The sequence below is a fragment of the Clavelina lepadiformis genome, chromosome 5, assembly GCF_947623445.1.
Source record: "Clavelina lepadiformis chromosome 5, kaClaLepa1.1, whole genome shotgun sequence".
In the NCBI taxonomy this organism is placed as follows: Eukaryota; Metazoa; Chordata; class Ascidiacea; order Aplousobranchia; family Clavelinidae; genus Clavelina; species Clavelina lepadiformis.
In genome coordinates this window covers 16,546,647-16,562,854 of record NC_135244.1, presented here as the reverse complement: position 1 = coordinate 16,562,854, position 16,208 = coordinate 16,546,647, and the positions used below count along the sequence as shown (strand labels likewise).

The window sequence follows — 16,208 nt, the reverse complement described above, 5'->3', positions numbered from 1 at the left end:
TAGCCAAAACAGCTTAATTATTCTCAAAAATTAATTAAGGTAATAATTGCTGGTAACAACTAGCATTGCCAAAAAAACCATACACAAGTGTAAGTATATAAAACACAACAACAAAGGCCATTCGGTTGCTGTAATTAGAAGCAAAGATTAATCACTCCGAGCCCCAACCTCAGATAGGCTTAACTTAGCATCAGTTACAATGCCAGCTGATGGTATAATGGTTACACTACTACAAGCCTTGCTGTCGACTATGACAATTTTACTGGTACCTTGTTTACCATCGCCTTCATGGTCAACACGATTGTTTTATGACACTGACAACGGTCAATGTTTAAAATATTACACACAGGACATTGGTAAATCATTTGCGATCGATGCACTGTAATTGGTTCCTCATACGTACTACTAGAATACTGGATCGTTGAACCTTAAACTAAAGCCAAAAACCAAGCCTGCAGCACAACTATTGTGCTAGGATACAAACTCTCTATCAACTGGTTAATGTCTTTTCCCGCTCAAACGAAACAAAGTGGCAACGTGTCACCACATACAATAAACTACTAGTACGCAAGACAGAGCAATGAAGATTAACTAAATCAAGTTAGACCATACTGACAATTCGACGTTAACAGCTATTATAGGCTACCGACTATCTTAGCGCTGTAACGTTAACTGTATGCTATAGGCTGTTTGGTCAATAACATTGTCCTTCTTAAGTGCATTTCAATCGGCGTCCTTCATATAATTTTGAAACCCTACTAAGTACTAACACTTCCAAGTTTTTGAGCACGAAAGATTCCAAAGCGGTAAAACTGCAGTCCTCGCCTTTCCGTACGAAAACTGTAGCTAAATGCCCCTTTCGTCCACCGCACATGGAAAAAAGCTAGTGTTTGCACAAGCATCGCGCCTTCTTCCTTTTAACAACGAAAGCCGATCGTTATAGTTACAGGACGTCATCGATTACGACATTATGACATCGACAGACACTTGATATCGCCACAAGCTCACTATTTGCTTTTTACAACAAATCACTGGCAACTAGGAATTAGTTTCAGGACAATCAGAAACCTCCCACTTAGCTCCCACCAAGCCAGGCCTTTGGGCAGGAAATGTCAACAAAGTAAAATTTGTAATGAAACGAAGTGTGACGTTGTAAGTACTGTAAAACAGAGTTACAAAATTGTAACTTTGCACGCGGTATGAGTTTACATCTGACGGCATGCCGTGGCAATTTTTATCAGCAGCTTTCAGCTGAACAAGAGGTCCATGTAACGGTAAAGAAAGCAAGGAGCAAGAATTTACAAAGATACTTTTCAAAATAGCAATGACACTCATAAATATTGTAAGCAAACGAAATGATCTGTATAAACTTAGTCACAAAATACATATGCAAACGTGCCTTCTAACGGTTGCTGATTGCGTCAGAAAAAACAAGAACGAAACAAGGTAAAAAGGTTTTTTTTATTGAAGGTAATTTTGTTTCTTGTGTAAACAGTTCCCTATAGTCCAATCACGTAATAGTGACGTCACGAACGATTGAAATGCAAAGAAATGTGATAAATCCGTCACTCATATTTCTGACCAATGTATTATTAGATATACAGTTTTATTGCGTTGCTTTCCGCACTTTATTGTCATTCGGCAAGTGAAAGAAAGTTAAGTAGGCTACAATTTGCGTAATAATGTATACTTTATATTCTAAACGCAACTTATACGTTAATTTTATTAACTTTTATCAAAGTGCTATTGGTTATAGATTCTTGCCGTTTTGGAATTCCTTGAAATCATATCATGAGTTTTTTCAAAAAGCCCGAAGTCCTTGGACTAAGACTGAGACTAAGACTATTAGCAAACATTTTTTCAAAATGACTTTTTTTTTTTGCGATATCAGACAAGACAGTAAAGCCAGTAAGCTTCATAAATGGATATGCATATGTACACACAATTACTGTACTTTGTTCTTTAATTCAATTGTTTAATTTTTCAGCACCAGCCACCAGCAAGCAATCAATCAAGGATCACCTGATGGTGAACGTGACAATATTAGCTAGTTGAAAGTCATCCATGCAGGTGTTAAGGAGCCATGCTAAATCTATACGACCATTGAAACGGTAAACCGATCGAAAAAAGGCCGACGACCAGTTGGCGCTATTTGCGTTAGCAAAACCGATACAATTCCCCCTCCCCCTGAAAAATTAAATATTAATCCGATCTGTTACATCATCTACGGTACACGTCACCGTGACGTCACCCCAATTACCTTGTATTAAACAAATAGATGTGTTTGCACTTGGAAATTTCGTAATAAGCCTACGTGACTTTTGGTTGTAGTAACCTTAATTTTTGCGTAAAATCTGTTCGCGAACTTTGAACCAATCACAAATGAACTTGCAACGCTCTGATGTATAGTTTAGTACCTGCTAAAAATGAGTTCAATTAGGTTTATTTCCAAGGTTCAGACGTTATTTGAAATGCTTACTGGAAAACGCAGTTGAAAAACATTCACTATATCTGTATGAAAATAATGACAAACACTAAACCGAAATCGATTCAGACGTCGATCGCCAAAATCGAAATGAAAACCTAGACCTAATGCACATAAGAGAGCACAACATCTAATATTGGAATATTAAACATGGAAGCGTGAAAATCACTAAACCAAACCCTTAACGCTACAACCAGCAGTTGATGCACTTTCTTTACCTGTCACTGCAAGGGGTATAATTAGTACTCTTCTTTCACCATTGATCACGAATAACTATACCCACTCTTACTACTTCTTTGCGTGAGACCGCTCTAAGTCAGTATGATACATTCTTTTCATCACAAACGCTTTTTCTGAAGTATCTAGTGAATAAACAACGGTTCCAAAAGTCCATACAAGCTGTAATGTTTGCTTGCATTTGACTCGTCAAGAGTTTCTGTACGACAAAGCTTGCAATGAAAATTTTCCACGTTCCGTCCTGCGCGGCAAATAGAAGCACGAAGACGGTAAGATCTGTAGTTATTTAGGGCAATTTATTTTTAGCTACAAACAACTAACGGAAGGTGCAACGAAGCATGCAGCTATAATCTCCGCAAAACTGATACCTGACCCTATACGGGAAACTTTGTCACGGTCAAGACAATCCATCGCTTGCTGTGGCAATAGCGCAGTTAAACTTTTGTGCTATAACCCATTGGAAACCGTGAGCTCCTCTGTCGTAAAAGTAAACGTACTTGGTAATTGTAACTAGAAATGAGAGACACCATCACCAATTCAGTAAAGCTCATTGTCTGACTTATAACGACAGCGCTATACATCATGCAAGTATTTCATTGACATGTAACGTCGATTGGGATATTTGCGCAATAGTTAATAGGCTATAAATGACCTACTACACCCACATTCTCTATGTAATCTTAAGGCTATATTAAGTAGGCTTGCCTGCGCTCTTTACTTTAAGTCTGAAGTATATCTGAGAGTAATTCCGATAAGGTATATACTTCGCCTTAAAACCTGAAAATACTATCACTTTCTGCGTAATTGACACACTTGCCTACAAAAACTACTTAACTAAAGCATACTTTTAAAACAGGTAAATAAGCGACTCTTGATGACCTTGTTTCGTCAAGAAATTAACAACGGCTGGTAAAAACGAAGCACAACACAAAAGGGTAATACTTATAAAATACAATACAAGCGGAATACGCTACAGTAGTTCAGAATGGGAACTGAGTGGACCCTTTAAACATTAAACATTAAACATTAAGCACTACCACATGACAACACTGCTGAATAAAGTGGCGAATGACTCGTTATATCGTGATAAAGTCATGGACTGATTTTTTGCCAGATATACCTATTTACGTAAAACGTGCCTTAGCGTATCAGTCTCGTTTATACATAACTTCTTAGATAAAATAAAAATGAAACAGTTGACAACCGCAAAATCCAGTCTTTTAAAAAATTCACCTGGGATTGCTAACGCAATATACTAACACTAAACATTATAGTTAAAGCAAAAGTTGAAATAACTTTACCGCTGCGCCCCAAGCTATCGGACGACGCTTGAAAAAAAGAAAAAATACGGCATGCAATGCATATACCTAACGTTACGTGACAAATGCCTTCAGGCCAGCTACATGCTGATTCTGAGAAAAAGGACTTATAGGCAGTGAGTGTCAGATAAACGAACACGATGTTGCCGGCTTACGATGAGCTAATCCGACCAAAAATGATAGAAAGACACATTCCGTTTGAAACCTGTTAATGGTATGTCTGGCGGACGTTTCAAGTAACTTTCTTTACAGCAACAGCCTAAGTCTGCCAGGATCTAAATGATAATTAAAAAGCAGTTTTGTGCCAATTCTATTCAATTACATAGAAAATAAAATGGTACAACAAGATTGATGAGAAACACAAGAGCCTTGAAACAATCTTTGTCACTGTAATTTGCAGGAAAGATAGTAGCGGAGTAGGCCTACGTTACGTGGTGAAAACTAATGTCGCGAAAGGGCAGTCTTTTAAACTGTTTGTTAAAGTCAATTCACGGCACGACTGTGCTGTGGACCTTATGTAACGCGTAAGCGTCACTGCAGTGATCATGCAACTCTGCTTTAACCGCTGCACGTTCACCAAAATGCCTCAAAATTCTGGACAGGCGCATACATTGTTATTTTACAGACGTCAACGATCCGTAGACATCGAGTGGGGTTGCTTGAGTTACTTTTCTCGCCTGCTCGGTTACAGCCGATGAGGTCGTTGCGTCGCTGGTATTGCTGTTCAAACTCACCGTCGATTCTGCATTAGAAGGTAGCACGGTTCGTCTGCGTTGTCCTTTGTTTCCTGGCAATATCTTGGCGTTACTTTTCTTCGCGCCTTGCTTAACTCCAGCCGTCGATATTTCCTGGTCGCTTTTTATAGAATCCCGTTTAGTTGTAGATGTATTCTTCAAAGAAATATCTTTTGCTTCTTTCGTTACTTCTTTCTGTTGGTTGGAACTTTCCGAATTGTTTCCTGGTGCAGACATTTGGACTTCCGCGACGCTAGTGTAGCGCGCCCCACCGACAGTTTCTTTGTCTTTTGTTTTCCTCGCCTGGTGTCGCATTTGTATTACTTCACGAGCTCTGTTATCGCGTTCCGATTCAGCGGCAGCAATTTGCTGCTGCAATATGGAGATCTCATGTTGCTTAATAAATACATTGAGTGAATTAAGTGAATTTTTTATAGCTTATACGTGTATCAATTGGTTTTGGTCAATTGGTCAATTTTAAATCAAATTCCGAAGGAGACAAAGCAATTTTCTCTCTTGCCATAGAATTATCATAGCGTTTAACTTTTACTGCAACGACAACGAACTTCTGTTATACTCACCCAAAGAGTGTGAATAGAGTTTTGAAGAGAAACCAAATTTCTCTGATAAACAGTATTGAGTTTTTCAGCCAGGTCCGGCCGAATAATCATTCCGATATCGTTTGGAGGAGCGCAGGAGAATGCTCTAGCACCATGCTCCGAAGCTTGTCTCCGAGCAGGAGAAGGAGGCATCCCGCTATCTGGGCTGTCATCCCGTTGATTGAAGCCGGTCCAGCGCGAGCCTCCTTGGTTTGGTACTCTTTTATAAAAATTTATAAAAACGTATAATTAAAAAAAATTAAAATGTCATTTCAGATTAAAAGAAGTTCCCAACTTTGAGGGGATGTATTCCAAACCGCTTCGACTTACTCGCTGTCTTTTCTGAACTGCTTCGAAGCTGTTCCACCTTTCATCATCAAGTGCACGTTGGAAGCGGATTGCACACCGTCTGTGCTGCTTAACTTTGTGTAGAATGACGAAGTGTTTTGTTGTCGGCTGAAATAAGTTGTCGATGAATTTCGGCTCATTCCTCGGTCATGTCGCTTGGCTTGTTGAAATACCATGTTCTGGCAAAACATATGGAATATGTAAAAATGGTCTCTTGCGCCTTGTTCGACGTATGATTAAACTAATCACAATATTTTTCCAACTGAAATACGATTCATTTTGCTCACCATCACGCGCGGGTACTTCAGCAGGGTTTCATCAACATTTTTCGAGGTCAACATGTAAAGTTCAGAATATCCGCACGACACGACGTCACACGACCTGCGGTGGCATTTGCGCAAGTTGAAAATATTCATCTCACCAAAGACGTCTCCCTTCTTTGCCGTAGTAACTTCGCCGTCACGTTCTCTGTACAATGAAAATAACAAGGTTGTAGGTTGAAGTTCGAAGCAGCGCCTTTATTTCGTGCGCGAGAGTACAGCGTGGCGTGAGCGAGCAGACTACTAGCTAACCTTACGATCTGGAGGGTCCCCTCTCCAACAATATACATTTCTGAGCCTGCATCACCGCTTCTGTACACAAACTGTCCCGGAAGATAGGTCCTCCTCTGCATTCTCATCACCAAATCTCTCACCACGTTTGATTCGCAAGATGAGAAAGCTGGAAGCTGTTCAAGAACATATACATGACAACATAATTTTTCAAAATATTTACCAAAATCACTTCGTGGAAATGGATTTAAAGGTTCACTTGAGATGTTTTAAAAAGTTTGCTATATAACTTAAGTAAATTACATTTCATGCAAAAAACGGTTTGATCAGTTATTTTCATAATTCTTATGGGAATATTATACAGTATTCTAGCTGAAGTTAAAAGTTTACATATAGAATATACTTCAAAACTTAGATCATGATCCGCACCTGTTTCAAAGCGACATAGTTACAGTGGTAAGCGATTTCTTCTTTGACAGATATTGGCAGGTGACGTAAAAGAGCAGTTTCATCAAGATGACCAAACTCTGACCTTGAAAAGAACACAATTCAAGATGCAAATATCTGATAAAAATACAACGTGCTAAAAATGCTTAGAAGCGCCTGTACCTACCTGTTCCATACGTGGGTGTAAAACTGTTCGACTCGGTTTCGTAAATCTTTGGGAAGTTGTTTTCTTCTTAAAAAGCGCATCGTCGTTGCCATCGCGTGTTCGAAGTCAAACTTTTCTGTATTTTTACCCATGAGCAATGTGGTGACGTAACCTAAGAAAAAAAGCAATTTCAAACTACTCGTTAGCGCGAAAGCACAAAAGATATTCTGGCTTGAAAAATACTATCGAAGCTATATTTCGGGGAGCAGGAGTTGGCTTACCTATAATAAATGCTGACAATGAGATCCCGACGAGGTTTAGGTAGATGGAATATGCAAATCTGCAAAGATTTAAGTTTCATAGTCATCGAGCGTAGCCTAAAACGTTAACTTTTACACAACGCGCAATGCAATAAGTTCAAAATATGTAGAAACCACGACAAGCATTAAGCGTGTTAAAAGGTATCAGATGGGTCCGCTTAGGTATTGTTCGTTGCCATGTTTTATACTTAATGAAATAATTAACAAAAAACTTATGTCATGCAACAAAAATGTCAGTCAACGATGTCTAGTCATATAAGAAACAAAGAGCAAGACTCAAACCTAACCATTCTTTCGGACCGATACCAATACAGGTGATGTTACTTACTGCCAATCCGTTTCCGGCAAAGGCCGCCCGCCTATGAACGTAAGTTCCCTTATCGACCAATAAAATGAAAAAGTGTATCTGCGAGTCAAGGACTGATATTCTGGAAAGAGACTTGGATTTGGATACGCCCAGCTTGTCAAGAGGTCACCTTTCAAAAGAAAAGATGCATGTTAGAAATCTTGTACATAAATCTTTCTGGAATTCGATTGTTCGGTTTTGACCGTTGTGATCACTTGCTCGAGTCACTTACCGTATCCATTTGCCACACTGGCAGCATAATAAATACAACTGTTGTAGTGGATGACGACCACCACAAAATGGAACAAGTTGCCAATTCGGAGGCAATTTTGCCATCTTGTTTTCAGTTCCGCCATGCGGTAGAATGCGTACTGAAAATACAGGATAAAGCAACTAAAACCTGGAGCCCAAAATGTCACTTACAACAACATACGAAGGTATACGTACCGCTCTGTACAAACGGAGCACCCTGTTGAGCCTGTAGTAGGGGTTTATGCTTTGTATGAAGAAAAGATCAGTCGGGAAGATTGATAGAAAATCCAGTACTACGGTCCAGTGTCGCCTGTGTTGTTGATTAAGCATTCGAATTTGCTTGACATAAATCCCGCCTTGCATATATCGGGTTCTAAACTTGATGACGATGTCAATGATGTATATGAGGTCACATAAAGCATCAAACGTAAACCAAACGCCTTGCCAGGGGATCTGAATATCTGGAAATGTATTTTGAAAAATACCGTCAAAATATATATATCATACGATATTTATTTATATTTGCTGATGGACAATAAATTTAGAAAATAAAAAATGCAAAATCATGACATGAACAACCTATTGCAAATTCGAAAAAGACAGGTCACAAAAAACGAAATACAACCAGTTACCAGTACGATGCGTCTAATGTATGATACAGGTTTCCTGAGATCTCAAGACACCGAGGCTAACATCAGTGTTAATTCAAAGCATATAGGCCTCTTCAAGTGGTCAATTGCTTATAATGAATTTTAGTTCTACTTCAAATCGACCTATCACACGTCATTTACTTCAATATTTGTTATTCGCATTGGTTAAATGTTTCTAGTTTTCAAAGCAACCGGTACAAGCTAAAGGGCGACGAATGAAAATAGCCTCAGATGAACAGAGCTAAAATTACACCCACTGATTGTTCTGGTGCCTTCATACCGGAAAGACCATCACGGTCGACATTCAATTATTATTAATGTGGTCAAAATGGCAAATGTCGGTTTCACGCAAGACCTTTACGCAGAAATACGTCAAATCATGCGTTTCTACTTAGTTAAATGCACTCATTTTTAATATAAGAAACCTCAATAGAGAAGATCTAATGAACTATATGGAAGGCTCTTTGCGAAAAACTCTGGCTTCGTGACATACAACTAAAATTTAGGAAACGTTTCTTGTTCGTTAGGAAAAGTTTCTTTCTTTTTGTTTTCTGTTTTGTTATGGCTTTGATCGCGACGTGCAAAAATTTTGTCTGATTTTGTTAAAAACTCTACGGTTTTTTCATTCATGTATTTTTTACGCTAAAAATGGTCAGTTCGTCCTTCTCTCAGGAAATTTTGTTTTGGTTAAGTTAAGAAACTCTGCAAGAAATTTTTGCTACTCTGCCCAGTCAAAATAACTAAATGGTATATAAATTACTGTAAGTTCTAATTCAAATTTTCACTAAAAAATGAACATAATTAATTGAGAACGCAAGTCCAATTTTCTTGTAATATTGGTGTTTCCGTATAGCACTATAGTAGACGACTACGTAGCTGAAGTGCAAACAGAAGAAAAAATATATGTTAAAACACATCGGATCGTGAGCGCAAATCGTCGCTTTCGGAAACATTTAGAAATGGCAAAATTAATTATCAACTTAAAGCAGTATTTTGATTCCTAAACAACGTTACTTTCACGCTAGTAACACGAGAACAACCAAACTGTTGTCGAGTTTTATCCCCGGGTCATCAACCAACATACCTTTTCTCCATATTTTCATTGTTCAGGTCAAACTCTGATTAACAAGGATACAATTGGGAAACAAACAAGATTATTAAGCTGAATCACAACTATCGAAGCGCATGGCAGCAAGCGTGCTGTACAAATCCATCGTATTAATAAGTTCAATCGCCCATAAAGCCGACATCGACATTGAGATTTCGATAAACGGCACGCGTCCACAACCTAAACCTGTTCAGTTCACATGGGGAACGATTTGATACGCGTTAAGCAGCCAGAAATCAATTAAATGTTTACCAAGATGTCAAACAAAACTTGCGGTTTGCATCGCACGCCTTCTGATTTGTTACAGCATTCCGTTCAATCGTTAAGCAACTTCCTGTGTTATGCATGTCCTAACTAACGTTTCGCCCAGTGGCTTCGTCAGGGTAAGCTAATTCCCCATACTTTTATACAGTATGGTTGCAAATACCATTTTTTGTCATTTTACCCATGTTATGCAAGAAGTATAATTTCCTACTTCTACAATGATATCCGAAATTACTAACCATACTAGCATTAACAATGATAAACGTTTATAAGAAACTATAAAGGCTTTTCCTAGGAAAACTAATAAGCTCTAAATACATACTATAGGCCAGCCAATCGTTCATTAAGAAGCTCTAGCATAAGTTAAAGTTTCTAGTAAAAATGAGTTTATATAAGACTATTATTTACGTTTGAATATCACAAAGTTTTCAGGAAAAAATTATGCCAATCTTCCAAACCTGTTGGCATGAAAAATGTTCAGACCTGACCAATCGCAGAGGCTTCAACTGGTCCTTTCGGAAGGCGATTTAGTGAACAATTTAAAACTCATACCTCCTGCTTTGAGGTAAATTAACTGCAGCTTCAAACAAATTCTAAAATTAAGCGACCATGATCCCCTTTCACCAGACAATAAACGATGCCAAGGAAAACAAATTATTACAAGACCCGCCGCACATTTCTTAATGGGTTTTGTAGCGATATCATTTAATAAGCTAGGCCATTAGTCTACAACTCTACACTGTACAGTGTACATTATAGGCTACGAGTTATATCTCTATTAGACTATATATATCAGGGGTACCCAATACGTCGATCGCGAATCTCCATCGAGTTTATCGTTGGCTAAATTGTGAGGATATTCACCTACTACCAGTTTTTTTCTTTCTTGTTACACACAAGTAAGCTCTTACACTGTTCCCTAAACATTTTCCAAGTCAAAACCATCGAACACTTTGAATAAAGTAACTGAAAAATTTACTACATTTCAGCAATTGGTATAAGAACAATTTTATTGGTCGATAATTTTGAGCTGGCCAATATAAATGAAGATATTCAACCCAACACGTTAGGATACCACTGACATATATGACTAGAGTCTCACCTGCTATGAATCCAGCTCGAAGAGGAATTACCCATAAATTATAAAGCACTGCAAGGGTAACCAGAAATAACCAATAATAAATAAAATCCGAATCGGGCTGATACGTCTTCCGCCAAATGGCCGCGGCCGTTTGCTTGAGGTTGCATGCAAATTTGGAAAAAATAAATTTTGGCTGAAGTTGCACTTTTGAATCCGCAATATCATCGTCAGACTCTTCACCTTTGTTTTAAATGATCGTGATAAGGAAACGTATAGGCTACAGTTGACTTAGAATCTGGTAAACTACGATCTATTTTCCAAAAAGTATAGTGTTCTCGCTTCAGTTATAAGTTGATAAGTTCAGTTCATTTAAAGTCATAACCAGCTAAATAAAAGGTTTTCATATAATGATTTCGGTACACACACACACACTGCAATTAGCTAACCTGACACTGAGATTAAATCGATGTCGTTTCTGCTTTCCTCGATTGTGATCGGAACAGGATCTCCGGCGGAATTAACGGAATAAATCCCAGCTTCATAAACGTTGCGTTTGCATCCAAGCTCGTCACTTAACGAATAGTCCGAAACATTAGAATGTTCTACTTTATAGATGTCGGTCTCCTGCTGATTAATGCATTGTTTGTGACTGCTACTTTCGGAATCACCACCAAGGTTTTGCATAATTATTTCGTCAGTTCTTCCCGGTTGGGAAGGTTTTAAAGCCACGGGGGTTTTACTAGACGTCGCAGGGTTAAAAAATTTTGACCCAGTCTCTGGCGAAACCCTGGTTGTGTCCAATCCGCCACGCCCGCGATGAAACATATCCCGTAATAACCTTCCAAAAGTTGCAAAAACACCGTTTTGGCCTCTTGGTGAACTATTTGCTTTATTGCTGGTTAAATTTCGTTGCGAATCCACGCTAAAAGCTGTTATGGGCCTGCTGGGAAATTCTGCCTTTGGGGGAAACGATTCCGAATCCGGGGTTGGAATGATTTCTTGCCGCACTTTGTGGGTCCTCTTTTCGGCCGATGCTTGCTCAGTTTGTTCCTTCTCCGAAGGAATGGAAGTTATTTCCCAATTTTCTTGATTATCATCCATTTAGTAATCTTGCTAAAGTATGCTGCTTGTAATTACTGTAGATAACTATTCCACCTAATCATTACTGGATCGCATGTACGTTCCCGACTTGGCAGCTTAGATCTTACCTTTAAGAAGCAATATTTGGGCAACACAACAAAAATCTAAATAAAAATTAAATTTTTTGGAAGTTAATACAATAATTAAAAGCGTGTAAAAGCAAGCTTTAAGAAAGTAACTTATCAAAAATAGCCAGCTGATTCCATTGCCATGAAACGATATCAGACTCTGACATCAGCAGTAAAACAGAAGACTGTAAAAGCAAGTCAGAGATTATAAGAACAAATGCGCTGAAAACATGTGTCGAAAAGTACTCTGCAGATTGTCTGACTGAGATGTAGGCTATAGATCCTTTAAATATAATGAGGCGTGGCAGCCTGCAATTTATCGCATGTAGAACAATTCACTGGTTGTAAGTAAAACGTAAAAAATCTACCAATATATACTTCTTCCTTTCAATGTAAGCTACTCAACAATTGAGTTATACGTCAAGCGTAAACTGTATTGTTAAATTATAGCTGTTGCTTGATCAGTTAGCTCAACTTATATTTCTTTCCGCAACTACTCTTAGCCACGAAGACGAGCCTTGAACGACATGAAAACAGCATTCAACTAAAAGGGTAACCAATGCTGACACGTTATCTTCTTGACACCGAACAAACAACGCTAATTTCTTTCTTTGAATATCTCTTGCAACTGACATGAACATGGCATGAAACAGCATCCTTTTACGCATGATGTTGCCAGCTCGAAATTCTTGAGTGTCTGTTTGTCAGAGGAAGTCAATAAAACATTCTACGTAACAATGGTGTCTCGAAAGAAACTTTCTCAATCTTTCCAAACAACTCTCACACGCACAGAAAACGAGTGCCTTCCCAAGTCAAAGGGTTCTTGTAGGCAGGAAGGACGAATCGTTGTTAAAACATTTTCTTCGTGCCAAGGTTGGTTAAAAAGGATCACCATCAGTGTTTCCCAATGATGCTTTGATAATTTTAATTAATAATTGCTTTCAACTGTTTGATAAACCGGCAATGTCCCGCGTATATGTACTAATGAAAACCAAGATTAAAAATACTGAAAAAGCGTTTTCTTAAAAATTAAAAGTGGAACATTTCTGCTCTACTGTCCTATACACCTTTGATTTCGCATATCATTGCAAAAAATCTTTCAAAAAATTTAAAAAAAATAAATAAAAAAATCTTTCATGCTGTCATTTTGGTTCGCCATTTGATGTATGTCGTATTTAAACTTTGATATTTTTGGTGACATGCATTTTGTCAAAAAGAAACAAAATTGGCTTAATGGTTAAAGACAAATGCATACAACGGCTCGGTTTTGAGCTTCAATAACATTCGGAATTTACTGACCTGTGGGTCTATACATGCTTCCTGTCTTGGAACTCTTAACATCGGAAAACTTTACTTAAAAAGATTTGAAAAGTGGAATGCACCTGGCACGAGTAAGGAGCAGTCAGGGCGCGGTAAAACAAGTAAACTAATCATCACTCAGACAGGTAAAACGTTTCGAAACTGAGATAAACAGCTGGTCACGCGATATCTGAGCACAAAGCCAACCAGTGTGTCACCCGCTCGTGCTTTAAGTAAACTAACATGACCTGGGTCTTTGAAAATAGTTATGTGTTTGTTAGGGGTCGCCCAAACATTACACCGGCCTTTGTCTCTTAAATAAACGTTGTAAGTGATCTTCTTGAAAAAACCTGGCAACACTGTAACGCGCGTCTGATGGCAACATCTTTTCCGTTAAAACAAAGCCTACTATCGCGACCGTTACCTTATTAAACGACTTTAGACTCGCCCAAGTGGGGGATCAGATAAATCATTGGTATTCCGACACCACTGGCCAATAATCTCGACATTCTTTGCAAGACCTAACTTCCGATTGAGGCTCTTACGTCATAGGTTTGACTTAAAAGGTCAAAAACTTTCCAAGTAGGCAACGCTCTGTGCTAAATGCATGTGAACATTACAGAATTGACCCAATCCGGATATTTTGATATGTGGAGAACTAATATAATAGCGTTAGGAAAATATCTTACACGAATAAAATTCATATAGAATATACTACATATGGTCTACATATTTCCCCTTACAGTCAGAAGATCATAAAGTTAAAATTTTGTTTTACATTTATTGATAATTAAATTAACGACATATTTTTCCTGTAGACTACCTCAGTATTATAAAGGATATGGCCTACTTGAATAACGTATACCCTATAGTGGAATCTCGTACAGTATGTAGGATTGAAAGAAAACTTTGGCAATCGATTTTGTTGACGTCATCCATAGATCAAGTTTTGCGCTCCAATGAAAATCATTTTATAATTGATGATGAATCAACTTACGTCACTATTTTTGAAAAAGAACACGATGATCCAAAAAAGGTCGCCAGAACGGCGTGTACTGAACAAAACATTGAGATTATAGATATGCATTTTAGCACTTACGGCTTTCTCTCTAGATTATTGAGTAAGTCGGCTATTTTTATCAAAAAGCTATTTCCTGAGATTGATATTTTAGTAGTTGACGCAATGGATTTCAATAAAAATAAATTGTTTACTACAAACGCTTTGTAAGAATTATTATTAAATGTTACAAGATCTTGTCTACGTAATCGTGACGCGGAGTGACTGAAAAACCGCAGAATTCCACGAAAAACACAGCTCACACCGCTACGTTACGTCCACAAATTTCACTTTATGATTTACAAGTCCCAATCGTTGTTGGCCAGTCACTCGACGGTCGCGTGGGGTGTAGACAAGCGGCGTGACAAACTTCACAACCACTTTCCCACGGCCATTTGGTAAAAAACTGCACAGAAACAATGGACTGTTGGGTATCATCTTTTCAAAGAACAAAAGAGCTGACAAACTATATCGTGTTTTGATAGGACGGTGTTACAAAGGACGGCATTTGCCTTTTTTCATGCGCTCTTTTCATATTTCATATGCCACCTAGGACTTGTTCGTTAAAAGTAACTGGAAGTGTAACTTGGGAGTACAGACGTAACATTCTGGTATGTAACTTACCCCACTGAGTCGACACAAACCGCCAAGTTTAAGAGCGGATCAAAAACCAAACTCAATGCACACTTAGTTGAGTTATGTTTTTGACTGGCTCGTGAATTTGGAACACACTCAGCCAACAGTCACAAATCTCATGACAAACCATCCAATTCTCTTCTTTTCAAAACCAATCATTTATTTTAAACGCGCTTCACATTTCAACTTGCCTCACAAATTTTTTTTGACTTACCTGTTTAAGACTTGTTTAAGATACTCAATGCATTGTTGCGGTTTGTTTGTGAGAAGTCTTTGGTATTGACTGACACTGTCCACCGCGCTAGCTTTTTAGCGCTGAGTCTCTCCAAAATCAAGGAGGCAACTTTATTAGAAGCAATGCCTCGAGGATGGCACAAAAAAAGAGCGCAAGCAGGTCTCACACTCGGAATCCCAACACGTTGACGGCGTGGGATCATCTTTCATGTGCAAGTACAGTATAGTAGAAAGCTGAAGAAGTTCTGGTAAGCCTAGTCCTGGTCCTAGGCAATGTTCCCTCTAATTTTTCACGAGTCTGAGCAAACACACCAACACACTCCCTGAGCGGTCCCTTGGACCACTGTGAGCAACATCAGACGTGCGAAATGTGGTCATTATTATGCGTTTATTTTATTTTCAATTCAGGTTGGATTTTTTTCTTGTGCGCAGCACAGATTTTCTGTCGGCGGAGACCGTGTCAGCAGTGCGCATTTGTGCACGCGCGCAGCTTAGAGGGAACATTGGTCCAAAGGTGGTGACAGTTGAAGTTACCTCGGTATAAACCAGCGTAAGAGAACAGGGTTAGCGACTAACTAGGCGTTCGCGAGGGTGGGGGTTTATACGTTGATGATGTTACAAAAGTTTTTGCACACCGACTCAATCTCTGCGGTCGACATTTTAAGCAACAAATGTGTCAAGCCCATGTCTCATACTAAGAAGTTGGGAAGAGACACCCTGTCTCCTGAAATTGAGATGCAGTGGGTCTCTTGGAAAATAACGACAAGGTCTGATGCTCCATACCAGTAAGTTCGCTTTCAGCAGCATTATTGTTGACCGACGGAAGTTGTTGTTTTGTACCAACAATGGCGGTTCCCATGCAATATGTTATATAAGGAGCCGTATATG

General features: G+C 38.6%; 1 protein-coding gene across 2 annotated transcripts; it reads right to left on the bottom strand.

The window, feature by feature from the left end:
- Positions 1-3,588: 3,588 nt before the first annotated feature.
- Positions 3,589-12,125, bottom strand: LOC143460531 (uncharacterized). 2 transcript variants are annotated; one of them, XM_076958084.1, is made up of 14 exons: positions 11,333-12,125; positions 10,908-11,126; positions 7,979-8,244; positions 7,764-7,902; positions 7,514-7,661; positions 7,147-7,205; positions 6,887-7,037; positions 6,703-6,805; positions 6,295-6,449; positions 6,010-6,190; positions 5,705-5,901; positions 5,357-5,594; positions 5,011-5,171; positions 3,589-4,853 (listed from the first exon to the last, which is right to left on the bottom strand). In XM_076958084.1, the coding sequence occupies exons 1-14, from the start codon at positions 11,985-11,987 to the stop codon at positions 4,772-4,774; spliced, it is 2,754 nt and encodes a 917-aa protein (XP_076814199.1). In that variant the 5' UTR covers positions 11,988-12,125; the 3' UTR covers positions 3,589-4,771. The 2 variants fall into 2 exon arrangements, with proteins under 2 accessions (XP_076814199.1, XP_076814198.1); XM_076958083.1 differs by having other exon boundaries at positions 3,589-5,171.
- Positions 12,126-16,208: the final 4,083 nt, after the last annotated feature.